At 35.5% G+C, this 16,857-nt stretch overlaps 2 protein-coding genes and 1 non-coding gene across 3 annotated transcripts; 1 reads left to right on the forward strand and 2 right to left on the reverse strand.

Annotated features, from left to right (window-relative positions):
- The first annotated feature begins 1,481 nt into the window (after positions 1–1,481).
- On the forward strand, positions 1,482–1,588 carry LOC138880558 (small nucleolar RNA R71). Its single transcript, XR_011403292.1, has one exon. It is a non-coding gene; the product is annotated as a small nucleolar RNA R71 (small nucleolar RNA).
- Positions 1,589–7,573: 5,985 nt separating this feature from the next.
- LOC138880475 (uncharacterized) lies at positions 7,574–12,360 on the reverse strand. Its single transcript, XM_070160673.1, has 14 exons — positions 12,314–12,360; positions 11,034–11,281; positions 10,836–10,916; positions 10,653–10,735; positions 10,256–10,365; positions 10,043–10,153; positions 9,827–9,909; positions 9,494–9,707; positions 9,322–9,399; positions 9,119–9,169; positions 8,937–9,026; positions 8,675–8,725; positions 7,883–7,960; positions 7,574–7,783 (listed from the first exon to the last, which is right to left on the reverse strand). Exons 2-14 carry the CDS (start codon positions 11,240–11,242, stop codon positions 7,727–7,729), a joined length of 1,296 nt encoding a protein of 431 aa, XP_070016774.1. The 5' UTR covers positions 11,243–11,281; positions 12,314–12,360; the 3' UTR covers positions 7,574–7,726.
- A 119-nt stretch (positions 12,361–12,479) lies between these two features.
- On the reverse strand, positions 12,480–13,243 carry LOC138879507 (uncharacterized). The gene is made up of 2 exons (XM_070159122.1): positions 12,910–13,243; positions 12,480–12,763 (listed from the first exon to the last, which is right to left on the reverse strand). The coding sequence occupies exons 1-2, from the start codon at positions 13,241–13,243 to the stop codon at positions 12,480–12,482; spliced, it is 618 nt and encodes a 205-aa protein (XP_070015223.1).
- Between the last annotated feature and the right edge of the window lie 3,614 nt (positions 13,244–16,857).

The following is a 16,857-nucleotide window of genomic DNA, read 5'->3' on the forward strand; positions in this document are numbered from 1 at the left end:
AGAGGTGGGTCTAGCTCTTCCAATGCCCAGCCTCTTATAAATCTCCAAGGGCATAAGATTGATGTTGGCCCCTAGATCACACAGTGCTTTAGCAAAAGAAAAATTACCAATAGTGCATGGAATTGTAAAGCTCCCTGGGTCAGACAGCTTTTCTGCAATTGGTCTAGTCACCACTGCACTACATGTCTGAGTAAGAGTAACTGTGGCCAAGTCTTGGAAATCAAACTTTCGAGACATCAAGTCCTTCATCATTTTTGCATACCCAGGCATCTCCTTCAAAGCTTCAATCAATGGTATGTTTACCTGGATTTGTTTTAGCATTTCGAAGAACTTCTTGTATTGTTCCTCCTTTTGGTACTTAGCCAGCCTCTGAGGGAAAGGTGCAGGAGGTCTCTTCTTCCCAATCAACTAGGATTGATCCTTATCAGCTGCTACATCAACTACTGGTTCCTGGACTGTCTCAGTTTCTTTCTCGGTCACATTCTGAATGCTATTTTCTTCCTGGGCAGGCTGGACTGGCACCTCCGTCAGTTTCGTTGACTCATCCAGCTCAATGGACACTGGCATAAGTGTCTCAGCTTGTCTAGTTTCTCGAGCACTCTCTTGCTCTACATCCAGATCTCTGCCATTACATAGACTTACCGCCATCAGCTGCTTTGGGCCTTGATCTTTTGGATTTATCTAGGTGTTTGCAGGTAGTGTCCCATGAGGACGATTGTTCAGAGACATAGAAATTTGGCCCACCTGCACTTCAATATTCTTGATTGCTGCATCATGTGCATCCACTCTCTCATTAATCTTTGCATTAGACCCAATAACCTGCTGCATCATTGCCTCAAGTCTAGCAAACCCATCTTTCTACCTTCCACCATGCTGCTGCTGAGGAGGGTGATACCCTTGCTGCTGATTCTGATTATTATATCTTGTGACCTTGGGTAAGGTGCCATATTGTTAGGGGGTCTCATACCTCCCATGTTTCTATTGTTGAACTGTGGATGGACTGGCCTGTATTGCTGATTTTGCTGGCCCCAATTCTGACCACCTTGTCTCTGGACTCCATAATTAGACACATAATTCATGTCTTCAGGGTAGTGGTGATGATCATGTTCTGCATTCCATTGGTTACCGATTGGCTGAGTAATGCAAGATGCGCACAAGCCCCCATTGGTAGTATCTACGATGTGTACCTGCTGCTTCTGCCCTGACTCTTCCATCTTTTTGGTGAGTACACTCATCTGTGTCAATAAGGTGGTCATATTTTCAGCCATAGAGTTGGATGGATCTAAGGGCACTGAGTGAACCACTGGAGTGATAGGTGCATTCCTGGTTGTCCATCCCAAATTTTGTGCATCTTGTCGAGCAGACTCTGGCCTTCTCTCCATGTTTTGCTCAAAAATGCTCCACCAGCTGAAGCATCAACAATGTTCTTCACGCTATCTGATAATCCCATGTAAAACCGCTGCCCCAACATCAGATCTGGAATACCATGGTGCGGGAATATAACCAGCATCCCTTTAAAATGCTCCCATGTTTCATGCAGTGTCTCCATTGGTCTCTGTTTAAAACTCAAAATTTCATCAATTTGTTGAGCAGTCTTATTGGGTGGGTGGAACTTGTTATGGAATTGCCTGACTAACTCATCCCAAGTTGTTATAGAATTTATGGGAAATGAGTTTATCCAAGTCTGGGCAGCTCCTGTCACTGAGAATGGAAACAATAATAACTTGATTGCTTCAGGAGTTACATTGGGTTGCCTTTGGGTTTTGCAGATAGAGAGGAAGTTCTTCAAGTGCTGCTGAGGATCTTCGACTTGCGACCCCGAAAATAGTCCCTTGTTCTGCAACAAGTGCAACATGTTATTCGTAATTTGGAATGACGCAGCCTGTATCTGCGGAACTACAATGGTTATGGACAGATTTTCAGCTGTGGGTTGTGCCCAGTCATAGAGAGCAGCCTCTGGCACTATTGGTACCACTGGGTTTTCCTCGTGATCCCCCATGACTATTTCGACTTGTGCAGTTGTTGGTTGTTGTTTGTTTTTCCGATTAGCCCGATTCAAGGCCTTGAAAACTTTCTCGAGATCTGATAATGCTTCAAATACTTCACCAAATCTCGATGAGTTTCTAAGCATGCACCTGTGCAACCAAGTCAACAAACGTTAAAATTTCAATGTAAAAATTGGGTATAGAGAAAGAATGATTACAATAAGAATTTTTGTACTTCTTTCAATTGTAATTGATAACACCGTTAATTTCCCGGCAACGGCGCCAAAATTTGATCTCGCCCAACTATGCCTTATAAAAGGACAATGCGGACGTTGCAAATATAACCTGAGTATTTATGCTCAGAGTCGAATCCACAGAGAATTAACCTATCGATTACTTTCGTTGGACTTACTAAATTCTTTAGAATCAACTTCCCCAAACATTGTGAATAACAGTTGATGGTATATTTAATAACTAAGATTGAAAGTCAATAAATAGTTGTAAACTAAATATGCTTAAGTTGTGAACAATAATGAGAAAGTTCTAAGGTAGTGATTTCCCTATTGATGGAATCCCTTCTGTTTATGTTTCATATAGATTTACCAATACATCTCTATCAACCATGAACACTCTTTTTACCGTGAATCTCTCCCGAGTAATCCCGATAATTTACTAGGCACACTCTCCCGATATACGCTAGTTGGCTTTGTTTCTTATAGTTCACTTTAGATTGCACCCAAGACTTCGTTATCCCTAATTCCGCCTTTAAACCCGCAGTTATAGATCCCTCTTATACTTTGGGAGTGATGTTGTTCAACAATTACCTAAATATGCACTCTCTCCCGAGTTATGCATACTAAATAGGCACAGCTAATTGAGGATCCTGTCAATTAACTACAACAAACACGTAGTTGAACAAAGAGAGATTAAACTGACAAACTTTATTAACATAATCAAGAAGTTCATCCTTTAATAGGTTCCATCAAAACCCTAGACAAAGTATTTAGCTACTCATGACAATGGGTAAATAAACTATGAAAATATTCATGATCAAAATTGCAAGAAAAATAAAGAGAAGAAGAAAATATAATGTTTTGGGTGATCTCTCACACTTGTTCTTCTTGCCAAAGTACTTTTTAAAAAATTACATGCCTCCCTTGGACGAGTTTTATTGTTTAATATAGGGTTTTGGGAAAAATATTCCGTGTTTTGCACTTCAGTCCCTCAATTTTCCGCTTCTTATCGCGGTCCTACCACGGTCACGCCAGGACCGCGGCCAACTAGCCTCTCAGAATCCATAATAGCCTTCTGCCACGGTCCGACCACGGTTACGCCAGGACCGCGGCAGTCCATCACCAGTTCTGGTTTTGCTGCCTTCACGTGGTGCACTTAGCGAATATTGTAAGATTGGCCTCTTTTTCTCCGTAATTGATCCCAAAAGTACTCCATAGACTTCTTTTATTGTATATAGCCTGCAAAGCATGAAAAGCTCTAATCAGAGCATTTTGTTATCACTTTTTACCATAAAAACTATACAAAAAGGTGTTTCTTTAGGGCCTAATTATAGTCCAATTCACCTATTATCATGCTCCCTCTGAAGAAGTGCCAGACACAATATCTTGGTCATCATCTAAGCTGGTAATATGAGGCCTTGTTTCTGGTGTAGGAATTGAATCCAGCAGGAATGGATCACCATCTTTATTGTCTACATGGTTCCTTTCCTTGAAAGGAAAAACAGTTTCCTTGAAGAAAACACCTCTGCTTATCAAGAAAGTTTTAGGCTCCATGTCATATAATATGTACCCTTTTTGTGTTTCTGAATAACCCATAAACACTATTCTTTTAGCTCTTGCAGCAAATTTATTTACCTTTGGTAAAACACTGCCATATCACAAACACCCTCAAATGCTCCAGTTTTGGTGCTCTGCCATGAACCACTTCATAAGGTGACTTGCCTTTGAGGACTACAATTGGTAGCTTATTAATTAGGTAAACTGCAGTTCTAATACATTCTCCCCAGAATCTAATTGGAACTAAACTCTGAATTTTTAAGGCTCTTGCAACCTCCAAGATATGTCTATGTTTCTTTTCCACAATACCATTTTGTTGTGGAGTACATGGGCAACTACTTTGATGGATTATTTCAAGATCAGAAAAATCAAGCACTCCATTTAGAATTGAAAAATTATGTACCATTGTCAAATCTCAGTACTTTAATATTCATACCAAACTGGTTTTTTATCATTGAAAAGAATTTAGTCAACACAACTATCACTTCACATTTAGACTAAATCAAACATACCCATGTATATCTACTATAATCATCAACAATTGAGACAAAATAATATTTTCTATCATATGTAGGCTGCTTATAAGGACCCCAAACATCTCGATGTACAAGTTCAAAGCTACCATCTGTTTTACTTGTGCTATCTGGAATGTTGTCTTGTGTAGCTTTGCCATTAGAAATATTGGACACTCCTGCTGAGCATGTTCATCTGTCAAACCTTTCAAGATGGAAATGTGCTGCATTGTCTTCATTGAGGGGTTTCCTAACCTTGAATGCCATAATTTTGTATTATAGTTTCCTTTTATCACTGTTGTTTTGCTATTGGTTTTATTGCTTCTCTAAGGATATAAAAACCATCTATTTCTCTACCAATCCCATCATCTTGCCACTGTAAAGACCCTGTAAAAGACAGAAGTCATGAAAAAATTTAACAGTGCAAACAAGGTCCTTGGTCAGTTTTGACACTGAAAGTAGATTGAACTTGAAGTCTAGCACATATAGAACATCTTTTATCCTCTGTCCCTCTAGGATTATTGCACTTCATATATCTGTTATTTGTGATTTGTTTCCAGTTGGAACTTGTACCTTTCTACCTATCTGACTTCCTAGCTTATTGATATCAACTAGTTTCTCCTTGCAGGATGTGATACAATCAGAGGCCCCTGAGTTAATGATCTATTCAAAAAGACAATCACTTGATAGCATGGAAACAATACCTGTCATGTTGACCTTACAATCAGCAGCTGAAGATTTGTTTAGCAAGTCTACAAGTTGTTTATACTTCTCCTCTGTAAAATAATGGCCTTAAGACTGGTCTTCAGTAGAGTTGTGTCCTTCAGCAGAATTATTTCCTTCGACTGCTATATTATTTGCCTAAGTTTTGAAGCCACCAGAACCCTTCTCATGCATTGACTTTCTTTTTCTTTTGAAATCGGGTGGATATCCCACAATTCTGTAGCAATTCTCCTTTTGATACCCTTTATACCCACAATGTTCACATACTACATCAAACCTTTTGCCTTTCATCATTTGTCCCCTGCCAACTAACATGGTCAATGGCTCATTATTCATATCCATTACACCAAGAGCCCTTTGGCTTTCTTCTTGAATCACTAAGGCATATGCCTCATTATTGATAGCACAGGAGTTTTTAACAAAATTTGACTGCGAACATGAGCATAAGTCTCATTTAATCCTACTAGAAATTGTACCAGACGCTGTTGATAAATCATTTCAAAAAATGGTTCTGATTCCTTACAATTACATCCTTTACCTGGTATTAAAGTGTCTTGTTCATCCCAAGAATCCTTCATTTTAGTAAAGTATTTGGTAACATAATCAGTACCTTGAGTTCGGGTTCCGATCTGAGTCCAAAGGTGATAGAATCTAGTCAAATTAGATTTTCCAAACCTTTCCTTGAACTCAGCCTAGACCTTCGTTGCATTTGATGCGTAGACGATGCTCGACAATAGCTGCTGCGACACACATCTCCCAATCTACGAGAGAACCATAGCATTACATTGTTCTCACAGATCTGCTAATTCTCCTTTGTATAAACTCTTCACACATGTTCCTTCTACAAAACCTAGCTTGTTCTTTCCCAATAAAGCCAAACGCATCGATCTACTTCACAATCCACAATTTTCAGGACCTGTTAGCTTGATATCTATTAGAACTGCTCCAGGCGTATCGAATGGTTGAAGATAGAGTGGATGACGATGGTCAATTTGAGGTGTTGAGGTATCTCCCATGGCGGACTAGCTGGTTGAAGGAGAAGAAGAGAAGCAGATTCAGAGCCCTAATCGCTACTCTGATACCATGTTAGAAGAATCTAGAAGCTAAGAAGAGAGAATCAAAGCTGAAGAAATGAAATCTCATTAGCATTTTTTATTCTTCAATGTACAGCAGTGTGTATTTATACATTGTATCAACTAACCGACTCAACTAACCGACTCAAATACAAAGGTCACGTGAGTCACGTGACTTCAATAATAACATAAGAGAAAATTCAAGAAAAAGAAAGCACAATGTCAAAGTAACAACTACTGTGACTCCGTCACCGTGAAGAACGTGAAAATAAGAGACATGAAGGAGTCAGTTTCATCCAATATAGCAAGAAATTAAGTGTTTTTACAACTAAAGTAAAGCGAGAGACAGTCAATTCATTTTTTAGAATTTCTAAGTAATATACAACTTGTTGGATTATACAACGAAGCGGAAATAATTTCTGTATTGAATTCATATGTAAATTAAACAATTAATATATACAGAGTTTACACGAGTTACCTCTTGAAACGTAAACAAAGTAATTCTATCTCATTGGTCTCCAGTTCCAAAGTAGCATGATCATGACCTCCAAAACATCGTTCAACAGTTCGTGTGGACGAAATTTCAAGGAAAAGGCACCAAATTTTCGGCCAGTTCTATGGAGGAAAAACCCATGTATATATAGACATGTTTTTAGGGTAAAAACCCTTTGCCAAAACTTGTTTAGCTAGAAAAGATTTCATTTATTTCCTATTATTTAGGCACAATAGGCACCACAAAATTTAATTAACAAAACTAGCTAGCTCCCTATATGGAATTAATTTCGAATTTCGAAATTAATATTTACCATAATAAATTACGAATTATTCCACTAAAATTTGTAACTGCACTCCTTAGTTCAATTTTAAAATTCTTTCATAAAACCTTATTTAACTCCTAGTGTTAAGATTCATATACTAATCCATCAAAATAAATTATCGACAATTAAATTTATTGATTACTTCCTCGGGACTTTTGCTTAACTTATTTCATGTTCGGATACAAAATCCACCGGCTGGCTTACACATAAAAACTTATAAGTTTTCATAAAAGAGTATCATCAATCTAAAAACCGAGACATGGATTCTATAAACTAATTACTATTTCGGTAATGTATATCAGTATTCTCCAGTTTACCAAGCTTATTGACCTATGAAAGAATTTCGCCTTTTAATAAATCAAAACAATAAAAAAAACACAACTAATAATACCTATATCAAGATTAAGAGTATAAGTACATTGAATGGACCAGAGAATTATTTCATTATGTCAGCATAAAATACTTATCTCTACTTGATCCGTTCAATATATACAAAATGTATTAACACAAGAAGTCGGAATTAAATCATTCCTATAATCAAGATAAATTATATTTAATCTTGTGTTACAGCCTTTCCGATGGTTTGTCCAATTCTTTCATTAGTTTGTGAACATAAACTTTATGACTTATAAGAACAGGTGATTTGATCTTCCATGTATATGTTAAACTCTATACACTAAATAGTCTATTATATAAGCAAAGGGCACATAAACAAATACAAGATCTATTTAAAACAAAACCTTATTGAGTTGAATAAAGGAGTAAATAATTGTTCCATAAAAAATACTATAACAAATGCAAGGTTTATAGTATCTCCTAACACAACTAGTATTCATCATATTCAAACTCTTGATCAACTCCATACTCCCCAGCCTTAGTCTTCTGCTCATGAAAAAACACAGAGAGAGCAATATGAGCAATCAAAAGGGTATATCACAATCATAATTTACAAAATAAAAATCCCAAAAGAAGCATAAATACCTCTGCAAGCATCCTGTATGTGTTCCTCAATTGAGTATTTGCCTTGCTCAAGAAAGAACTAGGCGACATGGAAATCCTCTATAATAATAACAAAAAAGGATATTGAGCTTAGTCATGAGAGTTTTATTAAATGTATTGATATTTCTATTACAAGGGAAGAGAATCAAACCAATATCTATTGTGTGGAAAACTCACAGTATTAGTAAACTACATAAGTTTGGGTGATTTAGTGACGGTTCAACAAGCATAAAAAGCTCAAAAACAATACCTAAATCATATTATGAAACTATAACGCTCATCTAATTAGTTCGCATGAAGAGTGTGTGCTGATTAATAATAGTAGCAGTATATAATAATAATTAATAAGAATAAAGCAATAATAATGGTCAAATTATAATACAAAATTGTATTAGTATGGTAAATTAAAGGTAGCAAAAGTGTACGGAAAATGACATACAACTAATAATGGTCAAAGCTTTATTAGTTAGTCGTACAGTTTTTTATATAGAGGAAATACAACCGCATAGAACAACACTGGAATGAAACAAAGTAAATTATATAACTTAACCATGAAAAATAAAAATAAATAAGTTTTAGAATATGCGTCATTTACAGCCAAATACCATACGTTTGCAGAAAAATCAGACGATCGACAAGGATTCAAATCAAGATCACTATATGAAATAGGTATATAAGTTCTATGCATTAATGGGTAAATTTCTATTATAGGCATTAGTAATTAACATATAATAATTCATGAATATAAGAGAATTTAATTCTGTGACAACGTACCTTTGTGCAAGCTTCCCTTCTAATGTGAGGTGCAAAAACTCGAAGAGCCACCTTAAATATACGTATATAGATCAAGACATTATCAGTACTTAAGAAGTTGAGGGAAAATAATTAATTTGTGAAGAAGGAAAGAGAAATAAAAAATGAACATACAAAAAGAATACCGAAAATAGAAAATTAATTCAAGGAAAATGAAAATTAACACTATGGATAAACTCTCTCTATATAAAAAAAAATTAATCGAGAACTTTAGAAAGCTCACCCTTTCAAATTCGGGTTCATACAAATCTTCGTCGTCTCTAGAAGTTGTTTCTGGCCAAAATTGAAAAATATTATGGAGGTGCTCGTTATCCTGTATTTCCAATCAAATAATTATGAGATTCAATATTAACGTAATTAATATTCAAAATACATGAAAAACTTAAAAGGATGAAACTTACTAACCTTCATGTGATTTATAAAGCCATCGCCTAGATATCTTTTTATATAATTAATCTGTCACAGAAGTTCATTTGAAAGACTTATTAATAAAACTTGATAAAAGCATAACAATCGAAGAAACGTTTTACTTGCAATATGAGATTTTTTGAAGCGAATTTATATTTATTCGGCCCAATTCAGATAAAAAAAAAATGGAAAAAGGTTACCTGCTTCACGAGTGAAAAAGTGCTTAAGGTCAATTCAGTTTCACATATTGTGAGGGTGATTTTCTTATCACTATTATCCTGTAATGAAATTGAAAATTATTAGTTAACAAAACAAGAAAACTTTGTAACTGTTAATTAATTATTGACATAATTAAGTAGGAAATTAAAATACCTCAAGAAGTTTTAAAGCATTTTCTTTGGTAACACTTGAAGCTCTTATCAATATATCATCTTTCATGTCTTTTAAGTTTGCATAATTTTCTGCATCATCTGAAAATTTCTCAAGGCTGCCATTTTCAAAAATTACACCAAGTGCTTCTACGCAGGCACAGTTGACATTTTGATCATAATCTTCCTCTAGTTGTTTCAGCAAATACGAGAACAACCTGCACCAATTTCAAGAGATTTAAATTGAAAATATCTTTGGAAATATTAATTCAAATAAATCAAAAGTCGTACAACTAAAAATAAAAGGTTTACAAACAATAATTTGTACACAATATACCCTTTCCACTTCTTGTGATTAACACACCATCCATTTATTTCTGAAAGGAGGAGAGACCAGGCGGATATTGCTGCAGCAACAACCTACAATATAGCAAAAATTAAAATTATAGGTTCAGAATTCTAGTCTGGTTAAGTTCTGTTAAAATTATTCAATGAATTTCTTTAGATAAATACAAGGTTTAGACCAAAGCTAATGTTCGGCTGAAGGACTTACATTGGGTTTTGTATCTTCATTCATAATTTTCCATATAATCTCCATGGATCTTTCTGTTTCATCAGTATTTTTGGCACCAATAAGGGTGACAATAGCAAAACATTCTAATGCCTGGTAATTTTATTTTAATTTCATGAAATTTGTCAAAAATCCAGATAAACATAAAACTATTTCATATCATATATTTAAAAAATATCAAACACAAAAGTTTACCTTTGCAGAATGAGATGACTTGGATTTGAGAACTTGAGGAAGAAACTCTAGTGAATATTCATATATCTCATGTGCATGATCTCCAGCCCCAAGTGTTATTGCTAACAGTCCTGCATCCCAATCAATTAATGAGTATAACTATAGTATTATCAAGCTATAGACAGGAGCAGAGTTAGAAGCCCAGACCGGTTGAATCTAATAAGTTTGGTTAAATATGGTATTTATGTTAATAAATTCATTAAATATATACACTTATAGTAAATTTAGAACCAAGTTATTAGCACTTGAAGTTGTCTTTCTAAAATCCAGAACCATAAAGTTAAAATCTTGCCTCCAACTATAGAGAAATAATATAATTCAATATCCCTAGTGTAATTTAATGGAAATATGTACAAACCTATAAGTTGTAGTGCAAGATCAATTTCCAAAGCAGAACCTCGCTTCAACGAATTTTCGCATCGGTGTGTTAAAGTAACACAACTGAATAAAACATACACCAATGATTTAATCAGTATATTTCTCACCTAAATATTGTTATCTTCCAATCAAATTACAAAATAAATTCAGCAAAATTACGTACATATTCTGAGCAAATTCATATCGCACCGCTTTCTTGAATTCAATGATCAATTTGCCTAGTGCGTCTTCTCTTATGGATCCCCTACAATTAGCAAAAAAAACAAGGCATATATATAATAGCAGTTATAAATCATTCTAATTTAAAATTTTAAAAGTTTAACTCGGGAAATTGAAGAAAAAGAAAAGTGTAAGAACTTACTTCTTTTTATATAGTTCTTCTAAATAATCACAAACAGTTTTTGATCTTGAAATTGGACGCTTAATGAGCTTTTGACGCCTCTTTCTGGGTTTGGTTCTCTCAAACTCTGTACAATCTGAATCTGTCATTGTTGTTGAATTCTTCACTGAACTTCTCTTGTTACGTACTATGGTATGTGCCTTTGATTGCTGTTGATGTTTTTCTTGCATGATTAATTGTCCCAAGTATTTGTGAATTTGGTTGTCTTTCTATTTATAATGAAAGAAATTTGCATGCGACAAGAAAAAGAAAAAGGGAACGATATTAAGCTTCCTTTATAATTTTTATGTTGGAATTTCCATAAATTGTACTGGTCATTCCGTTTTCAAATTGAGAAAGGATTTGTCTGGACGCTATTAGGTTTAAGACTAAACAACCGTTTTAAACAGTAATTCAAAAGGAGTAATTTTATCTACTTTTATACAGTAGGAAAAAGGAAAAAGGAAAAAGTGGAGTTGTAAAAGGAAAAAGAAGCGAAGTGAAATTAACTTCAGACCATCTACTTTGAAGTTCGGCTGCGTACAAAAGACGTGAGGTTTAAAGTTACGTTTTAATAGAGCTCTGAGTCTGAGTTTGAAACTTTCGAGTCAGAAGTTGATTCAGATACGGCCAAACTTAAAAAATATGAGTATAAATTTTAACTATTCGTTAAATATGGGCTATTTGTGCACTTCCCCCATCACTCGTCGGAATATCTACAGAATAAAGAGTTTCACAACTTTATTGCAATGAGACTCAAATGTGCTTAATAGTGCTGGTGTAAAGATTCGTTAGGATCGGGAACACGGGTAGTGCAGAATTTAGCCAAATAATGTTATAATGATTATAACAAAGACAATGCAAGTTGATAATAACGGTAATTAAATCATATAAAGAAAGCACCAATTTAATGTGGTTCGGTCAAGATGACCTACGTCCACACAAGCGGAGAGGAGCAATTTTATTATAACAACCGGTACACAAAAGAGAGTACAAAATTAGATATGAAACTCTAATTATTCCAAAATATATCCCAAAAGAATAACCTCGCAACAATCACCCACAAAGAAGAGATTCACTAAAAGTATTTCCCAACACTAATTCTATGGAATATGGAATGTAACAAAACTCTTTATTACAAGAAAACTCAAAAGGAGTTTCTATTCAAAATGTGGGATGATTAAAATGAAGTAAGATGACCCAAATTTATAAAGCAAAATTCTTGGTCCTCAAGTAAAGAAAAAAAGAATAAGAGAAAGTACTTTTATTCTTTGGTTCCACTAGAATGCTTGGCTCCAAGTTTGAAAACTTTGGCTCCAAGATTAGCCATAGACAAATTTAGGCCATGTCTTACAAATCTCCACTTTGGCCTAAATTGAATGATATAGTTATTTTACTCCACCTCCGAAAAGCCTCAATGAGTTTATGTCAAAATTTAATGCCGTCAAAATCAGACAAGTTGTCTGATACCGAAACTGTAGTAGTGCCTATAACAGTAGATCCCAATAAAGTATACAATGAACCAGATCTGTGTGCTTTCATGATCAGAAGAGCACCTTGAAAAAAATTTTGAACTCCACCTTCACCAGTGAATTTGCACCCAAGAGATTCTAAAGTGCCCAAAGCGATGAGATTTTTCTTCAACTCAGGAACATATCTAACATCGGTGAGAATTCTCACCACACCATCGTGCATTCTGATCTGAATTGTACCTTTGCCAATAACGTTACAAGTAGAATTGTTACCCAATTGCACAACCCACCTTCAATTGAATCATATGTAGAAAATAAGTCCCTGCTGGGACACATATGATACGAACAATCGAAATCTAAAATCCACTCATTGTCTTATCTGAAACTAGTTTTAGTTGCTAAAAGTATAATTCCCTCAATCTCATCAGTTGCTACACTAATTACGGCGGTGTAAGTATCTTTGTGCTCATTTTTCCTTTCCTTATGCTTTTCTTTATTTTTCAGCTCATAGCATTCAAAGATAATGTGACCTTTCTTATGACAATAGCGACACTCTAAATTAATGTATCTGGATGTTGAGTCGGATTTACCCCTAACAAACAAGCCAACTTCCGCTTGAGTTCCACTAGCTTCCCCAGTAATATCACTATCTATCTGTTCTTTTGATTTTAAGATAGGTTTAATATCCTTATAAGATAGATTATCGTTAGCATAAAACATAATATCTCTTATATGCTTAAAAGATAGAGGTAGAGAACAAAGCAGTAACACGACTTAATCCTCATCTTTAATTTCAGCGTCTATATTACTCAAATCTATAAGAATGGAATCAAAGATGTCAAGATGAGAGGGAATAGAGATACCTTCACCCATACGAATTGTATAAAGCTTCTGCTTCAGGTGAAGTCTATTTTCCACCGTCCTCTTCATATACAAGATTTTTAATTTTTCCCACATGCCTTTGGTTGTGGTTTCTATAGAAACTTCACGTAAAAGTAAAATCTCATTTGAGAGATTTAAGATAATATCTGATTTTGCCTTTTTATTTATGACGACAAACTCCCCGTCCGTCATTTTATCATGCTTCTTCTCGTTTCCTTGCAACGCCAAGTCTAAACTATCCTAAACTAGGATAGCTTCTATCTTTAATTCCCACATCCGAAGTTTGCACTTCGATCAAATTTCTCAACATAAGTCTTTGTTAAAGTCATATTGGCTACTGAATCTAAGTCGGTTAGATCTGGCTCTTGTACCAATTTGTTAGGATCGGGACCCCGAGTAGCGCAGAATTTAGCCAAACAACATTATAATGATAATAACAAAGACAATGCAAGTTGATAATAACGGTAATTAAAGCATATAAAGAAGGTGTCAATTCAACGCGGTTCGGTCAAGATGACATACGTCCACACAAGCGGAGAGGAACAATTTTACTATAATAACCGGTACACAAAAGAAAGTAAAAAATTAGAGATGAAACTCTAAGTATCCCAAGATATATCCCAAGAGAATAACCTCGCTATTCACTCACAAAGAAGTGGTTCACAAATATAACAAAACTCTCTTTTACAAGAAAACTCAAAAGAGTTTCTATTTAAAATGTGGGATGATTCGAATGAAGTAAGATGACCCAAATTATAAGGCAAAAGTTCTTGGTCCCCAAATAAAGAAAAAAAGAATAAAAGAAAATACTTTTATTCTTTGGCTCCAAGCTAGAATGCTTTGGCTCCAAGATTAGCCATGGACAAATTTAGGCCATGTTTTACAGTGTAACGTTAGTATTTGAAGTAAAGTTGTTAAGCTAGATTAATGGTTTATGAAATATTTAACTTTCTTTAGGATAAATTTACTATTGTACTATGACGGCATATTAATTTATGATCACTTGGGTGTGTTTGGTATAACGGAAAATATTTTCTTGGAAAACAAGTAGTAATATTATTCATTTTCCGGTGTTTGGTATGCAAATTAAGGAAAATGACTTCTCAAGAGTATTCATAAATAAATTTAGATATAATAAACATGAAGCCATAAACTTTCAAACCAACAACCTTCCGAACCCACAAATTTCATAAACTTTCGAACCGCTAAACTTTCGAAACCGCGGAATTTCGAACCCGTAAACTTTATAATTTCCAAACTCGTAAACTTTCAAACACATAAACCTCCGAACTCATAATTTTGGAACTTGTAAAATTTTGAACCTTTAAACCGATAAATAAAAAAATTAAAACTGAAAAATATATTTAAAAATTATTTTTTTTCCGGAGGGGGAGGGGGCGGGGGGTTTGACAGTAAAACGAAAAAAAAACAGAAATTTAAATTACAAAAAATAAGTAAAAAAAAAATTTGTGCAGGGAGTGGGGGGGAGTTGGGATGGGTGGTGGGTGGTACAGAAAAACAAAAAAACGAAAATTTGAAATTGCAAAAAAAAAATTTAGGTAAAAAAATAATTTTTTTGCGTGGAGGGGTTTGGGGTGAGGTGGAGGGGCAGTTTTTAAGAATTTAGGTAAATTCTTAAAAATAATTTAAGAAAATATTTTCTTGGAAAACAAGTAGTAATCTTATTCATTTTCCGGTGTTTGGTACGCAAATTAAGGAAAATGACTTCTCAAGAGTATTCATAAATAATTTAGATATAATAAACATAAAGGCATAAACTTTCAAATCAACAACCTTCCGAACCCACAAATTTCATAAACTTTCGAAACCGCGGAATTTCGAACCCATAAACTTTATAATTTCTAAACCCGTAAACTTCCAAATACATAAACCTCCAAACTCATAATTTTGGAACTTGCAAAATTTTGGACCTTTAAACCGATAAATAAAAAAATTAAAACTGAAAAATATATTTAAAAATTATTTTTTCCGGAGGGGGGGGGGGGGGGGAGGTTGACAGTAAAACGAAAAAAAACAGAAATTTAAATTACAAAAAAAAGTAAATTTTTTTTTTGTGCAGGGAAGGGGGGTTTGGGGTGGGTGGTACAAAAAACGAAAAAACAGAATTTGAAATTGCAAAAAAAAAAATTAGGTAAAAAAATAATTTTTTTGCGTGGAGGGGTGTGGGTGGGGTGGAGGGGGTAGTGGGTGGATGGTAACGGAAAAACTGAAATTTGAAAAAAAAAAGCTTTTTTTGAAGATAGGGGGTGGGGTGGGTTGGTGAAGGTGGGAAAGGTTGAGAAGGAGTTTTGGAAAACATCCCTAAGATGGCGTTTGTTTATTTACACATTCAGATTCTTCCCAGTTTAAGGATATATTTCATCGTCCATGTCCTTTCCTTTTTGTGGTTGAGGCCTTGAGGGTGGTGTCTAGACTGCGCAACTCAATTATTCCACTGGATATCTACTACTTCAACAACAACAACAACAACAACAACAACGACCCAGTATAATCCCACAAGTGGGGTCTAGGGCGGGTAATATGTACGCAGACCTTACCCCTACCCCGAAGGGTAGAGAGGCTGTTTCCAGGAGACCCTCGGCTCAAAAAAAGCAACAAGAGCCGATATATTAGTACCATAAAAATGCATAATAAAATAACAGCATAATAAGAGATATGAAATACAGAATACGAAATACGAAATAGATGACTGGTATAGTAAAACTAGCAGGTAAAGCCCTGCATCAATAGACGACCAATGACATTCTCAGTTTAACTCCTAACTGGCTAGTCTCACTCTATTGTGCTGTAGAAATATTCATAACTCTCCCCTAACCCACAACCTTAATGCTCGACCTCCATAATTCCCTGTCAAGGGCCATGTCCTCAATAATCCTAAGTCGCGCCATGTCATGTCTGATCACCTCTCCCCAATACTTCTTAGGTCGTCCTCTACCTCTCCGCGTGCCCACTACAGCCAGTCGCTCACACCTCCTCACCGGTGCATCAGTGCTCCTCCTCTGAATGTGCCCGAACCATCTGAGTCTTACTTCCCGCATCTTGTCCTCCATGGGGGCCACGCCCACCTTCTCTCGAATATCTTCATTCCTAATCTTATCCATCCTTGTATGCCCGCACATCCACCTCAACATCCTCATCTCTGCTACTTTCATCTTCTGGATGTGTGAGTTCTTTACCGGCCAACATTCAGTTCCATATAACATGGCAGGCCTAACCACTGCTCTATAAAACTTACCTTTTAGTAACGGTGGCACTTTCTTGTCACACAAGACTCCCGACGCTAACCTCCACTTCATCCACCCCACCCCTATACGGTGTGTGACATCCTCGTCAATCTCCCCGATCCCCTGAATAACCGATCCAAGGTACTTGAAACTACCCCTCTTGGGAATGACTTGAGAGTCAAGCCTCACTTCAACTCCCGCTTCCGT

Source organism: Nicotiana sylvestris, chromosome 10 (genome assembly GCF_000393655.2).
Source record: "Nicotiana sylvestris chromosome 10, ASM39365v2, whole genome shotgun sequence".
NCBI lineage: Eukaryota > Viridiplantae > Streptophyta > Magnoliopsida > Solanales > Solanaceae > Nicotiana > Nicotiana sylvestris.

Bases quoted from the DNA above. Each gene is read 5' to 3' on its own strand.
- LOC138879507 (XM_070159122.1), bottom strand. From the start codon at position 13,243: ATGTTTTATGCTAACGATAATCTATCTTATAAGGATATTAAACCTATC. The intron at 12,764-12,909 runs GTTTCAGATAAG...TTATTGGCAAAG, and splicing joins ACTTTTAGCAACTAAAACTA to GTACAATTCAGATCAGAATG.
- LOC138880475 (XM_070160673.1), bottom strand. From the start codon at position 11,242: ATGCAAGAAAAACATCAACAGCAATCAAAGGCACATACCATAGTACGT. The intron at 10,917-11,033 runs GTAAGTTCTTAC...TGCTAATTGTAG, and splicing joins GAAGAACTATATAAAAAGAA to GGGATCCATAAGAGAAGACG. The intron at 10,154-10,255 runs GTAAACTTTTGT...TAAAATTACCAG, and splicing joins AGTCATCTCATTCTGCAAAG to GCATTAGAATGTTTTGCTAT.